The sequence below is a fragment of the Calypte anna genome, chromosome 3, assembly GCF_003957555.1.
Source record: "Calypte anna isolate BGI_N300 chromosome 3, bCalAnn1_v1.p, whole genome shotgun sequence".
Lineage (NCBI taxonomy): Eukaryota > Metazoa > Chordata > Aves > Apodiformes > Trochilidae > Calypte > Calypte anna.
Window position 1 is genome coordinate 82,867,516 of NC_044246.1, and position 15,426 is coordinate 82,882,941.

At 43.8% G+C, this 15,426-nt stretch overlaps 1 protein-coding gene across 1 annotated transcript in view; it reads right to left on the reverse strand.

Moving 5' to 3' along the window:
- Window positions 1-15,426, reverse strand: part of LOC103529920 (gamma-aminobutyric acid receptor subunit rho-2) — a 32,375-nt gene that overhangs the window by 6,483 nt on the left and 10,466 nt on the right. The window contains exons 3-4 of the mRNA XM_030447482.1: window positions 4,922-4,989; window positions 3,434-3,657 (exon numbers count right to left, since the gene is read on the reverse strand). Coding sequence (XP_030303342.1) covers window positions 3,434-3,657; window positions 4,922-4,989 — 292 coding nt within the window. The remainder of the gene's footprint in view (window positions 1-3,433; window positions 3,658-4,921; window positions 4,990-15,426) is intronic.

Genomic DNA, 15,426 nt, shown 5'->3' on the forward strand with positions numbered 1-15,426 from the left:
TACAAAAGAGCAACACAAGATAACATCACCATTTACGTTTGAAGGTTGCCTTATATCTGATTTGATTACTGCTTCCTCATTTTCCCCAGTTGCTCAGTTCTCCCCATCGTCACCTCAGCAATGACCCAAGACTGAGAAATGTGATGAACCCAACTGCATGCCAGAAATTCCTCCAGTATATACATTATTAAGGTAAAAAACCTTTCTTTCAGTCCTAGATTGAATTCATTTAATCTGGTGGGTGCATTAGTAGGGTCGGGGAAGAGGGGGTGGTGGGTAAAATGGGTGCAGCTGTTTTTTAAGAAGTGAGATTTGCCTCTGTTAATCCAGTTGTGCACAACATTACGTAATGAGTCCTCCAGTGGGTCACTGAACTTTCTCTCGTGGGCAGATTTTCAGTGGAGCTCCCGATTTAGCAGGGACAAATGAGCTGTGAGTCATGATTTCAGAAGGCAACTTACATTGGTTGTGAGCATTTTCTAGACTCGCTGCAGATGTTGGTAAAGAACTGTTCTGTTCAAGGGATTGTGATCCAAATCCAGCTCTGACCTACCCACTCATCACCCCTGAAAAGAACACGTTGTTCATTTTGACTATAAAACTAGAGTAGAATTTTGCCATATGAGCTAAAGTTAAAGAAGCTTTCTGGGGCTATGCTCCAGTAGGTATACGGCAATGACTTCCCACAGCTGTGTGCAGCATTCAAACATTGCATAACTCAATCTCATTTCAATGTGCTCTTTTCTTTCCTCAGGGTCACCTGAACTGTGGCACAACCTTGGGGTCACTCACAATTTGTTAGTCGGGGAGCACAGAATCTCAGATCATCTGTAACATGTAGTGAAATGAGGCAACCAGGTGCCACTAATTGCCAGGGAGTGGGCGTGAGCTTGTGTTAAGCCCACCTGTGCCTGGTTAGGGCGGGCCCCCACTGCGCATGAGCAGGATTAGGGGGCCAATAAAAGGTGAGTCTCGAAGCACAGGCTCGGCTCAGTCCTGAGCAAGCCAGCAGAGAGGTTGGTTGCTTCTCTCGACACTGCACTACCTTTGTTGCACCACTAGAGCTCATCACTGTTAGGGTGAGGCTCTGAGTCTTGAACCCACGGCCTCAGCATTGCTCGGGTTTGCTGTATAAATACCGCGCGCAACTGTGCTGCGTCTTGCACATCCATAGCCATAAACATCTTTAGGCCTAGGAGAAGGAAATGCAAGGGGTGACTCCCTGGTCAGCCTAGGAATGCAGGGTCCCATAAGTCAGTTTGCGAAGGCTCAAAACAGCCATTCCTTATTCCATCAAAATGCCCGCATTCTCCACCAGATGTAGCAAGACAAACCTCTTTTAGGGCACGGCGCTCCAAGGTCCAACCAGGTGTTCCACCAGAAACTCACGAAGAGTGCTCTGAGCCTATAGCCCTCAGGGCTGACTAACCTGGATCAGTGCTATTGCTCCAAGAGGGACTGATCTCTCTGCTGGCTTGCTCAGGAATGAGCTGAGCCTGTGACTCAGGACTCACCTTTTATTGGCCCCCTAATCCTGCTCATGTGCAGTGGGGGCCCGCCCTAATCAGGCACAGGTGGGCTTAACACAAGCTCATGCCCACTACCTGGCAATTAGTGGCACCTGGTTGCCTCATTTCACTACAGTAACATATCACTCAGCCCTAGCATCAACACTATGCAGATATCTCAAGGTATCTTGGAGGGACATTTCCAGCACCACTGGACACCCATGCTTCAGCAGCTGGATCACGTTCTGAGTGTCCTAAACAACACCAGGCCCAAATACTGTAGTGAAATGAGGCAACCAGGTGCCACTAATTGCCAGGGAGTGAGCATGAGCTTGTGTCAAGCCCACCTGTGCCTAATTAGGATGGGACCCCACTGTGCATGAGCAGGACCAGGGGGCCAATAAAAGGTGAGGCCTAAGACACAGGCAGAGCTCAGTCCTGAGCTAGCCAGCAGGGCAATTAGTGGCACCTGGTTGCCTCATTTCACTACAAAATACCATGCAGATTCTTGTTCTCCTTAGATTTTATGAATCAAATATCCAGTTACCTTTCTGCAGTCAGCTTTGGTTACTCACATCATTCTCTCTCATGGGGTAACATTAGAAAGTTGCATCACCTCAACTGCTAACTTTGAAAGTAAAAACTCTGCATGTAGGCAAATTAATAGACCTGAGTAGAGCTGATGTTCAGCATTAAACATACTTGTTCCTTCATTCTGTCTGTTGAGCCATGCTAACTAGTGGCATGATGCTGGCTTTAGCATCCAAGAACTGAGCATGAGCAATGGAAATGAATATTCAGTTATAATCTGCAAAGAAGGTCCCTACCCTCCTCCTGCTCTTCTGTCCTGGGTGCTGACCCAAGATCATATCTAACCTTCTTCTTCATTTTCTTTTCTCCTTTTTGTGTCTTCTGCTTCTTGGAACCTCACCCTCATCCAGTTCTAATAAAATAGACAGTGTCTTTAGGTGCTCAGCTAAGGTGTGAGTAATCAGAACCTTCACGCAATAAATGGATTTACTATATGAGTTTCTAAGTGTTTGGTCAAGATGGGATTTTCATCATTAAGACCAGGCAAAACTGAGTAGCCATATGGTGCATACTCACTTAGATACACACAAGTTTTTTTTTGTGGTTTCAATCCCTTGTCCACAGTTTTTTTAAATAAATTCTGTGGAATTTTATTTGGTCTATTGAACCAGTGAAATTTAGAGCCCTTTGTTTTGGTGGGATATGGTACTGCCTGGGACAATATCTCCCACTATGTTCATTCTTCAAAGAGAAATAGCCTCCTGAATCAAATTTTATAAAAAACTTCTGTGGTATTTTTGGAAACTGTAACCAGGCAGAGGAATTTAGCGGGTAAAGCCTCCGTGTCCATGGATTACACAGTCCTGCAAACACACAGTCATGACTTCTGTATATCCTCAGGCAGGGGAACCCTTTAGGTCATCAAGGGCATGCCTCAGGATTCTCCCAGTGAGCAAACCTTCTAGAAAATCAGTGTGTACAGGAGGTCTTTAGTGCTGCCATTTCAGCTTCAATAACAACAAAAAAGTTTTTTCTAGACAAAAAAGAAGCAAAATAGGATAATTGTAGAGGTCACCATCTGGTATATCTGCAGCTTCCAGTTTAATCACACACCGACCCTGGGATGAACATTCCTGCTCAACTAAGCCTTCCTCTGACTACAAAGAATTAGGGGAATGCTTCCTCCAGGAGGAGATTATCCTGTTACTGTCCACAGGATGCATACTCGCAGCTTCCTCCAAAGCATCTTGTGCCGAACATGGTGGAAAGAGGGTTCTGCATCAGCAGTGGGAACAGGAGGGTTGGCAGTAGCAGTCCTGGTGATCACCCAAGCCATGCTGGCACCCAAATTGACAGTGGAGCCCCAGGGGGTTGATCAGGAACAGCACAGTTACCTCATGCTGTAGAGGACATGGCCATCAGGGAAGACTCGTAGCATGATGTTTTCTGTTGTGGTGTCATGAATGAAGGACCTTTTGGAGTGCACGAAGAAGACATCAGGGACCCAGATCTTCTTGACCAACCTGCCATCAAAGGTCATGCTCTTGTTGTTGGTGCTGGGAAAGGAGAGACGCTCGTCCTTCCAGTAGTGCCTTAAGTACAGAGTCATAGTGAAATCCTTCATGAAAAAGGAGAAGGATCAGAGAGAAATTGGTCAGTGTTGCTTTACACACCTAAGTAGCACCCGAAAGAAACCTCAACTCCACTAAGTAGATTAAATCCCTCCTTTCTCGACTCCTGTTTCTTCCCTAGACCAATGCTCTTTGTGAAGAGATTTTCCTGACAGAAGAGTCTCAGTGAAAACAAAACATAAATCCCAAATCAGTGTAATACACTGCTTGGTAATGTTCAGTCCTAAAAAGGTTTTAAATGTGCCCCAAGAGAAGCACTGCCTAGCAGAAATGATTCTTCATTCTTGCTGAAATTGTCTTGAAGAACTATGGGTATCAATAGCACGTTCAAGAGGAAAAGCTTTCAAAATTAACTTAATGGTCAGGCTAAATACTAGCCAGTTTATCCCCAAAAGAACTAAATTGTTGCAAGCAGCAATCAAGTGAGGAAATGGTTTTTCCTACTGTACAAGTGGAAATAAATAAAGCTCTCTTTTAAGCTCCTTGAGAGGGAAAGAGCTACAGCCACACAAAGGAAAACATCTGTTTGTTGATCCCAACCTGGCAGCTGCTTCTCTCAGAGCTGAACCTACTCTCTCATGCTAAGACATCAAATACACTTGTTTTCTTTATATTCCCAATTAAATGAGTGCTTGCAGAAGCTACAGCTGCCAAGCCCCGGCAGGCAGCAACATGGGCTGGGATCTCTTCCTAACCTCTCAGCAACTGGTGAGGCACTGGCACAGGTTGCCCAGGGAGGTTGTGGATGCCCAATCCCTGGAAGTGTTCCAGGCCAGATTGGATGAGGCTTTGAGCAACTTGATCTAGTGGAAGGTGTCCCTGCCCATGCAGGGTGATTGGAACCAGATGATCTTTAAAATATCTTCCCATCCAAACTGTTCTGTCATTTTATGATTCTAAAACCACTACCACCTCATTTTGCTTTGCTAATGAAAACCATCAGTTAGTCCAACTCTCCAGTTCAAAGGGGTGCCCTGACAACAGTCTTCATTGCCAATAAGTTCTTCATGAGTTTGTCAAAGAATTCTCCAGTGTCACCCTTTTTCTTACTGCACAGATCAGAGCTGGTCAGAAAGAAATGTCTGGCAGAGACCTGCTGGAGGGACACTTCTGCTTACTCATCTGCATCCATTTGATTTTGCCAGATGCTTTTGTTACTTTCATCTGAGCAATAATTTAAAATCCATAGTTTTCAAGTGGGAAGGACTTCTATGACTTGGAATAATTGAGGCTTAAAAGAGGATTACATACCATGTCAACCTCTGAAATACTGTCCAAGCTTTCAACTTGCACATCCACCCCAACAGGAATTGCAGGGCCTGTAGGAGAATGAGATTTAGATATGTAAATTACTGTTCTTTTATATCCTCTGCATTTAATTAGCACTATAAAGAAGCATGCAAAACATTTCTGAGCTTATGCTATACTTTCCTGTCCATGATTCTTGGTGAGGGGGCTGGGGAAAGAGCCAGTGAATAACCATGTAGGGCTCCTTTGGAAAGACTGAATTATCTTCCCATTGGCATGCTCTGCAATGCTGGCACTGCCCAGCTAATCCAGAGTTTGCATGAAGCATTTGCATATGTTTTTAAAAGCTGAGCCATGCCATTATAAATTTTAGGACTTTATGAAAAGATTTGGCTCCAAGAACAAGGGACTGAGAAAAAGAAACAGAGAGCTCTGAGCTCTTCCTTGTAGGTTTCTCATTTCTTATCAAGAAGACAAGCTACATTAAACTCCCAAGAGCCCATGACCATTTTCATTCATATGGCTCAGATGGTGTTAATAGTGTTCCATACTAGTTTTAAAAATAGATACTGGAAAATCCACAAAGAGTAACCAGAAAACATCCCATAATAGATGAACACTACTCTATTACTAGAAACCCTGTATCAAAATTTCACTGTAGGCTGCTGCTTGTTAATGACCAGGACTTCCTCCAGTTACTCAAGTTCCCCATAGTGTGTCCTCACACAGCTTTTCCCTTTCCTGGTGCACTGAGGAGGGAGGTGCCTACAGAGATGTGCTCACCGGGCATGACCCACCAAGGCATCAGGAATGGTTGAGGAACAGCTCAGGCAGATCCACTGTTGCCCTGAGCTCTCAGTGTGTGGCAGCTGCTCTCACAGAGCTCCTGCTGGTGTGTGTATCCACAGGCTATCTCCAGCTTGGACACTCAGAGCAAGACAGACCATAGTGATGGAAGCAGCAGCTCTGAAGACATGCCCAGGGCAGAAATTAATTTTCCAAGGACCATAGTGACCTCCAATGAAGGTTTGTAGCAGCTAGATTTTTTAGCAGTTGGATAGTATTTAAGAGGCAGCCCAATGCCTTGTAGATCCAGCCCCATATCTGTGCAGTGCCATGCAGAGCAGCACCAGCTGTTTAGCTACAGGGGCATCTTCCTCTAGACCACATCTAAGCTCTGAAAACCATAAGCCTAACAAGACAGCAAGTGCTGCTTTGAGAATGAGAAGTGCTTTTGAAAGCTGCCATATGTCCTCCTCCTCTGCCTGCAGTGGCACACAGAGGCCCCCATGCATCTTCAGGGCTTTTGAACACAGCCTTAAGTTTGCCTCTAACAGAGAAGAAAGAAACACCAACTTGGCTTTGGAAGGGAAAGGCTAATTGCAAAAATTCCTGAGACAAGCTGATTACTGCAGCTGGCCCTGATACAGATTTTTCAAGGGCTTTGATACTGCAGCCTCACCGAACTACAGCAGAGTATGGTGACAGTGTCATTGTCCCCTTTCTGCACACACAGCTCCAGCATGAGGCACCCACACCATCCACCATCAGCTGTGTGGGTACAGGTACCCTGAGGTGAGCCCTCTGGAGCAGAACAAGGCTCCTCAGCACCACCAATTCCACTTTCAGACACACAGCTGTGCACTTTATACTTAAAAAAAATGCCAGCAAGCATTTACTTACTCCTTTCGATGTCTTGGTGGTATCTGTACAGGCTGAAGATTTTTTTTGCAGAAAGATTTACTTGGGGACAAATTTAATAAGCACTGGAATGTTTCTCAGGAGTCCAGAGACTGTGAAAGATTTTTCAATCACTCGACATGAGCCCATCTTTCTGCCTTTCTGTTACTTATGTGTTGTAAGGAATCACTGGAGGCCAAGGAAATTCACACTCTGTTGGAGTTCGGTTCCCATCTCCCAGCTATTCCCCAAAACTGAGGAAACCCACAAAGCCCCAGACTACATCCATCGATGAAATGCAGACATTGGTTGTGACAACCATGTACAGGACTGAGGCTGAGAAAGGCTGAAGATTTTTTCCTCTTGCACACAGGGCTTCAAAACACAGCTGTGCTCATTCAGCAGACACCATCAGTCCTCAGCCCCCTCCCCAAATTACTTTTAACAAAGGTGGAAGTTGCAGAGAGCTCCCAGTGGGACCTTCTGTAAGGCTGTTCATCTCACTGAGCCATGGAAAATCAACCCAGCCAAAACCAGCAGCAGTGACAGCAACTGGGTTGTCTTCTTCCAAACCACTGACTTAAACCAGCCCCAGGGAAAGACCTGTCAGGTGAGTGAGTTGGTCACTGGAGCCAGAGGAGACAAGCAGGGAGGGAACAGCAGGACAGAGAGCACTTTGCTTTTGGTGGCATCAGCTCAGCTCCTTCCTCCTCATGAGCCAGGGCAGGACACATGCTCAGTCCCAACTGACCCGGGCACATTTCATCAGCCAGTGGATTCCTTCTCAGACCCTTGTAACTCATCAAACAGTCAAATCCATGGAAGGACACATCCAAGGCAGATGTGTCCTTCTTAACATGCAGTCCAGCATGTTAAGACAGTGCAGCACATGGCCCTTCTGTCACCCCACAAATGCATTATCTTCTGGTTTGACCAGAGGGAATGGTGAGTTCATAAAATGGAAATATTGTGTCAGTGGCTTTGCAGTATTCTGCTCCCCTTTGTCCTTGTAAATCGAGTAGCTGTGGAGTATGATAATGTCTAATAAACACATTATCTTATATAGTGCTCTTTTTAGGGAGGTGGTTTGTTACTTCTGGCTCTTTCAGTTGGCTTAGTAAGTGATCTACTACTTACTCTGTCTGCCTGAAATGCAGTTTTTTAATCCAGTTCTTTTCAACCTAAAATCACTTAATACCTTGGCTGCAATTCCTTCTACTCTCTACGATTGTTTAGGACACTGAGTAATCAACAGTCAAAACCAACACCAAGCAAAATAATTTCTATATGGCTTTGCCTCTACCCAGTAAAATGTTCCTTTTTTTTTTTTTTTTAACAAGGTTACAAAAAGCACTGCATATCTGGTGACAGCAAGCCTTTTGATGTGCAGTACAATCAAGAGGGAAACAACATAAGCTTGCTGACAGGCAGTGCCCCATGAGTAGCCAATAAGCCTTTCTTTGCTCAGATACCTCACGAAGTCATACATGATGGTCTAGAAGAGCCTGGACAGAGATTAAAACACATATCTGCTCCCTTAATGCCTTTAAATACCTAAGAAATCTTCAGTGTAGTCATGCTCATTATACTTGGGCCTCTGCTGCAGCAAAGCTCAATGCTCAGAGTAGGTCACTTCAGAATGGCTCCACAGTCCAACACAGCCCCTGGTCGGGGCAAGGACAAGGTTACCCTCAGCACTGCCTCTGGCTCTTGCCAAAGAAAGCATTTGTAATTAATGTTATTTATTGTCACATGCAGCTGTGACAATATGCAATATGCAGACAATATGCAGTAGTGCCCATAGTGCTTCAGAACAGCCATGTCATGGTAGTGACAGTGCTGCCAGAGAAGATCATAGAATCATAGAATCATAGAATCATAGAATCATAGAATCGACTGGGTTGGAAGGGACCTCAGAGATCATCAAGTCCAACCCTTGAACCACTACCGCTGCAGTTACCAGACCATGGCACTGAGTGCCACATCCAGTCTCTTTTTAAATATCTCCAGGGATGGAGAATCCACTACTTCCCTGGGCAGCCCATTCCAGTGTCTGATCACCCTCTCAGTAAAGAAATTCTTTCTAATATCCAACCTAAACCTCCCCCGGCACTAGATGTGGTCTCTGCCAGGCTGGCTTCAGGGAGCAAGGATGTTTTGCCAGAAAAGGCAGGCAGCAGGCAGCTTTGGTCCTTCCCACTGCATCTCCTTGGTGCTGAGGGGCTGTGTGTCCAGCACATGCTGAGCAGCCCCTCTGGGCTTCCAGACTGCAGGAGACACCCTCTGTGTATGAATGCTTAATTCAGCCTTGATTCAGGAAATCAAAACCCATCCAAAGACTATTTACTGCTGCAATTCCACACTTGTCTCAACACTGATCCAGATTAATAACAAACAACAAAACAAATAAACAAACAACAAAAAAGCAAACAAAAACCAAACCAAACATACAAAAACAAAACAAAACAAAAAAACTCCCAACAGTAGAACTCTGCCAAGCTGGTGTTTGTCACTTTCTCCTATTCTTTCCCTATCTGCTCTTAAAGAGAAAAAATGGGATGTTAATATTCCTTTGGTTTTTCATGTTGCTGCATAAAACCCTCAGTTTGGCTGCCAGGTAACCAGCAATTACCTCATTGCAAGGACAAAGCCTAAAGTTCAATCTGGAGCTACCATGAGGCTCTATTAAACCCAAAATAAAGAGTGTTCATGTAAAGTTGAATGGTTTAGAAAGCCCCTGAGAGAAGAGGCTTGAGGGTGGGTTAAGTGTCTTGCACATCAGTGAAACTGCTTTTAATTTTTTCCTTTTTCCCCCTGCAGCTAATCACAAATTTGAGGGATGATAAAACAGTGAGTATAATAAGGGAGAAAGAGATCATTTGAACTCTGGATGTGAAGTTCTGAATGGAGCCAGTATGAAGATGAGACTGTAAAACTTCTTTACTAGTGGGAATATTTACTCTGCCTTTCTTGGGCAAAATCTTGCTGCAATCAGCAGGAAAAAAATCACTGCTTATCTTTCTCCTTGCTCCTCACTCAGAACCTGGGACTTATACAATAAGAAAGCAGATAGATGAGAATGTGGGCATGTTGAGATACCAAGACCCTTTGGAGAAGGCTTGGGCAAGAGCAGGGAAGAGTGGGTGAAGGGCCTGTGGGGCCAGCCCAAATCTTGCTGCCTGGGAGATAGTGACAGGAATCAAATGATCACCAAGTCCTGCTCCATAACTGATAATATGATAATTGCTTATTCACCTGACCCATCACTGAAAACTTCTACAAAGATGCAGTTTTGCAGAGGGACTTGATGCGAGCAACACTGTAAATGCTTGCAATCCCTGAAGCAAACCAGAAGCCCTGTAAATTAAAAAGCCCTTTAAACCACAGGGGAAAAAAAAAAAAAAAAAAAAAAAAAAAGGGTTTCCTTAAAGGTCATCTGGGTTACAGCACTTACCATCGAATTAAATGGCTGTTGATCAGTCACAGAATGATGTCAAGAGATCTGTGGTCTCATTAATCCTTGGAGTCAATTTGGAGCTGCTAGCTTTTTAATCCTGTCCCTCTGGAAACTAAACTGTTGAACCACTGGGGCTCCAGATGCTTTGCCAAATTCCTCATAAAATGCCACTAAGGATGAGTAAACATAAAAAAAACCCAACTCTTTACAGAGAAGGAGGAAGGTGAGATGGTATCTAACACAGTAAATAGGTAGATAGAGGACAAGTAACTTGGATTATAGCATTAAAAGTGAAAAAGCCCTCATCAGCTGTCTTTCCCTTGTCACAAACATTATTTTTATCAATATTCTTTTTTTTTTCTTGAGAGAGAGGAAATACAGGAGGATCAGCTTGCAGAATTACAAGCAGGAAAAGACCTGACTACTGTAACACTGGAGAAGCCTCAGAGCTCAGACTCCTCTTGAGGATGTTCACTGCTGGATGGGGAGCTAAATGGATCCATGTGGAAGTTGTGGATTTGGCTGAGAAGAGGAAGCATTGCTGCTTTGCTCAAAGACTGCAACCCAGCAAAGCTCTCCAGCTCATGGTGTCTGAAAAGTGTCAGCTAAATCCATGGAATTATTCAAATTAAACATGAGCTCAAGTACTTACAGATCAGGATCTAGAGAGAAATTGTGTAACCTCAAACTGAAGTGTTTCTTCCAGAAACAGTAAACATGTCAGCATCCATTATCTCTATCATTGTCCCCAGCAATATCTTGCAGAACACAAATACTAATTCAGCAGGACTGATACAGCCAGAAAGCAAACCTTGAACTCTTAAAAAAATTCATTAAAGTCACAGCCTCTGACTCACAACACAGAAGTTAATCCCCCAATAAACTATTCCCTTTGCATCTCACAAAGCTACAGCACAGTGGCAGCTTCAAAGCAAGCTCAAGACTTGCACAGTTATTAGCAAATTTGACAATATAAAAAGTGGAAATGGAAAATAGGAGTTTTTCATTTTGAAGGGGATATTTATATTTGCATGTTGAAAAAGGATTTAAGTGACCTGAAGCACGACCTGAGGCTGATGGGAAAGCTTCTACTTTCTCTCTTGTATTGGGCAGTGTTATCCTGACAATTTCTGTACAGGATTAACAAGAGATCTGATAGAGCACCCTTGCACCTTCTCACTGTAAAGGTACCACCTTCTGAAACTGCACCAGCAATATTTTATTTCTGTAAATTCCTGGATGTCATTCTCCTTGCCTCAAAGCAAACTTCAGTATTTAAAAGACACTCAGGGACCAGCCTGTAAAGATACATGTGGCTTTATGTATGTTTATTCCTTCTCCAAATTCACAACTCAGTGTCCTCAGCAGGACTTCTCCCTCATTTCTCTTCACTCTGCAGTAAAAAAATGCTCTTTTTTATGACCTGTGCTTCAGTGAAAGCCATTACACATTTGACTTAGGTGCTGCATATAAAAAAAATGTTGCACAGAATACCTTTAGAGAAGGCCCACTGCATTCATCAGTTGCACAAGGAGAACAGGCAGACCTCACAAGTCTCCATTTTGGGCAGGCTCTGACACTGAGAAGACTTTGTGGCTCATTTCACTTTGAACAAACCCCACTTTAAAGACCAAACCCTGCCCCACGTTGAACAGGACATCTGGTCTGGGGCTGACCCCTCCAGGGAACCCAGAAGGTTTCCACAAGTCCCATTCAGAAATTACTTCAGAAGGTCCCCAAAAAAGCCTGTTGCATCCTAGCCTGCCTCAATATCTAAAACCACCCCCTGAGAAGCAACAGGAAAGCTGCAAAGGGAGTGTCAGCTTCCAGTCAGAATCAAGCACTGGACATAAATAGGGTTTTTATTTTTAAACATTGCAGCTGGCACTGGAAGATACAGAAGAGAGTGCTACCAATTAAGATACCTGAAGTCAGTTTGCTACTCTAGCTCTGAGACTAAAGCTTCCCAACATCTCTTTTAACTTTTCTCTTTGGCAGTGATTTCAAAGGCTCATTTTGTTTCTCTGAGACAGTCTTTCTCCCCTCTCATCTGTCTTTGAAGGAGTGAGGCAAACAGAGCCCCTGAGATAAAAATATCCCCGTGGGAAACAAGCAGGTTTGAGACTTCTTTGCAGCCAGGTATTATGTGCACATCAAGAGAGGCTTGCAAATATCCCTAAGAGATCCCATGTCTGCAGGTTGCAAAAGAGTCTTCAGCATCTCCTTATGTCTGTGTGTGTGCATATATATTTTATTTTTTTTAAATGAATGTATATACACATTTGGGACATCCTATATGTGGGCAACTTCCAGGCAGCCACCACCAGGATATTCCCATCAGATGCCACATGACTACAGAGACCTTTTTTCCTCTGCAGCTGACAGCTGGTCATTGAGGCAGAAACAAGTTTTATTCCGGCCCCTGATAGTAACCCTAAGTAACTTATGCTCCATTCACCCCACCATTCATCCATCCTGACAAAAATACTGACCAGAAAGGGCAGAGAAGACCAGCTGACATTAGGCTATTAGGCTATGAAGAAATATAATAAAAGTACAGCATTAGGCTGTTCCTCAGCAAAGAAGATACAGCTATTTTAAGTATCAACTAAAGCTGCTTATTCACAGGCTCCCTGTAAAATACGAGATGTCATAGATGAAATGCTTAAAAAGGATGTTGAATGAAGGCAGCAAAACAAACATTTACATAATCTTTAAATATTAATATTTGTAAATAATACCTGAACATCTGCTAGCTAGAACAAGGTCACTAACATGGAGATAACTCCCTAAGGGTCAAAAAAAAAAATGCAGTCTGTGTTAGCTTCTGGAGGCTACTTTGAACATCAAAGCCAAAAACAATGCCATTACCACCATACCCAGTAGCCCATCTCTAATGGGCTGAGAGCAGGCAAGACAACCATACCTACTGAGCTGTTAGTAACTCACACAACATTTGCTTGCTCACTTGCTTTTTACAGAGATACTTCCTTGTGAAAAACCCTTTGCCTTTCTCTACTGTTTTTCTTCCATTTCACCTTGCTTAGCTCCAGCCTCCTCTGCCCAGGCATCACAGATGTGCTGGGTTGCAGATCACCAAGAGCCACCATAAAAAGGCTACAAACCCCATCTCCTTTTTCACTTTAAGTTCATTGGTGAAGCTCTGGGCTGGTCCATCAAAAAAATGTTGAAGGTTAACAGCTGCCCACTACTTTAGCAAGCTTGGGAACCATCATATTTACAGTGCTGCATTTCTTTGTAGTTTGATTTCACTCACAATTTCCTTATGATAAATTTTATGTTTTCCAGAGCTGAGTTCCCTTTCTCACCTGCACCATGTCACAGGCCCAGTGCAATGCCATGAGACTGGACTCTCCATTACCTCATGGTCCCTGAGCTGCTCTCAGAGAGCAGAGAGAGTCCTAGGGCAGCAACCAGTTGCAGTCACACACATCTCACAGGCTCTTCTATCTGCTTCTGTAGTTCAGAATGTTTTTTATCCAAAGCAGGTCAGACCACATCATTTTGACTGGGACTGACACAGCAAAAAAAAACTGGAAAGACTCACAGTGCATAGCAGATCACTGTGACTGCCTGACAAATAACATTACAGAAAAAAATTTTAGGATCACCTCTAACCAGACTCCTGTTTTCTTTCCTTTATTTATTTTGGTTTTTTATATCAGACTGATAACCTGTCACTTAAAATATACTGCATGACTCTGCAGCTGTGCAAGAACCTGTAGCACCCAAGCTATCTCTGTGATTGTTAGTATTTTCCAAGGCTGGAGCCTCAACAAAGTTGTTGCCATGTTTTGCTCCTTATCACATGCAGCTTCAGCACAGCTTTGCTAATACCTCACCTTTGTCCTGGGTAGCTCTTCATGGTAAGGAGGTGTTAAAACAAAAATTAAAGAAACACCATATTTTTCCTTTATAAACAAAGTCGGCTTCTCACCGAAGGCTGTTAGGATATTTCTCAATGTTATAAAAGTTGCACCAAGTTTTTAGGCTGTAGGGGAATCCTAGTGCCGTGATGAGAGGCAGCAGGAGAGAACAAGACAAGGAGAATGAAATGCAATTAAAATAGGGCTCTAAGAGTAACTATGTAACTATGTGTGCCTGCTTGGTATGAATTGTGCACTGTGGCTCTGTGACACTGATAAAAATGCTACATTTGGTCTGCTTACAGAAATACAGCGCAGTGGTGACTCAGGACATCAAAATCTAAACCACCAGCACAGCAGAACAAAACTCCTCAGCTTCCTCAAAAAGCACAGGAATCATGCCCTGACATAAGTCCAGCTAGGGAAAAAAAGCCAAAATCACAGTGGCTCCCCAGCTATCTCCAACCATGTCAAGGAAAGAAGTCCAAATCTCCTCCTAGACAAGCCCTGATATCCCACCCCATCACACCCAGGAGCCAGCATGTTTTTTGTCCAGAGTAGTAATAGCTGCACTGAGGAGAGAGTGGTGGTTGTAGTCCGTCCACAGACAGAGGATCTCCAGGATGGGAAGCAGAGAAGACCCTTTGAATTTACAGCAGGATAGGACAGAGCTGGTATTTAGGCATTTATACACACACTTCAGTGAACTCACTCAACAGAGCATGGTATCTACTTCTCAGTGTCTAGTCTTCTGTTAGGAAGATGAAGCACATCAAACATGCAATCCATCTGCACATGCATGAAACCATGCCACCTCCATTGCCTTCAGAAAACAATATACAATCTAATGACAAAAGTCAATGAAGTGTTGATCCCATCACTGGAAGTGTTCAAGATGAGGTTGGATGGAGCTTTGAGCAATGTGACCTAGTGAAACCCCCCTCCTCCCAGTGGCAGGAAGCTGGGCTAGATCTTCAAAGGTCCTTTCCAACCCAAACCATTCAGTGATTCTGTGATAAAGCACCATTGAGCTGTGCAAGCTATGTGGGATGGCACATGATCACCAATATCCGTGATGGAGTAGGTTACCAACAAAACAAAACCAGACCAAAAGCAGTGGACGTTCAGCCAACACCTCACAGGTTGAGGCTTTGCAGACAGGACAGAAAAATGGGGAAAAAGAAGCCTAGAAAGTCAGGTAGAGAAAAGCAAGACCAATAAATAAACTAATTAATGGGAGACTGAGCCAACAAGGTGGCTGGCTGAAGAATCCTGACATGCACCTTCTCCTCCTGTAGCCAAGATGATTTATATCAGACCATGAAACCAATCTCATAGCTTCCTGGTCTTTTCATCTTTCAGAGGTCAGGTTCCTTCCCAAACCTACCCTGCTGAAAGGCTTGCCTTCCAAAAGAAGCAAAGTGGCAGGAGAAGACATACTGGCAATAAGACATACTCTCCCTTTCCCTAACCAGAGGGTGGAG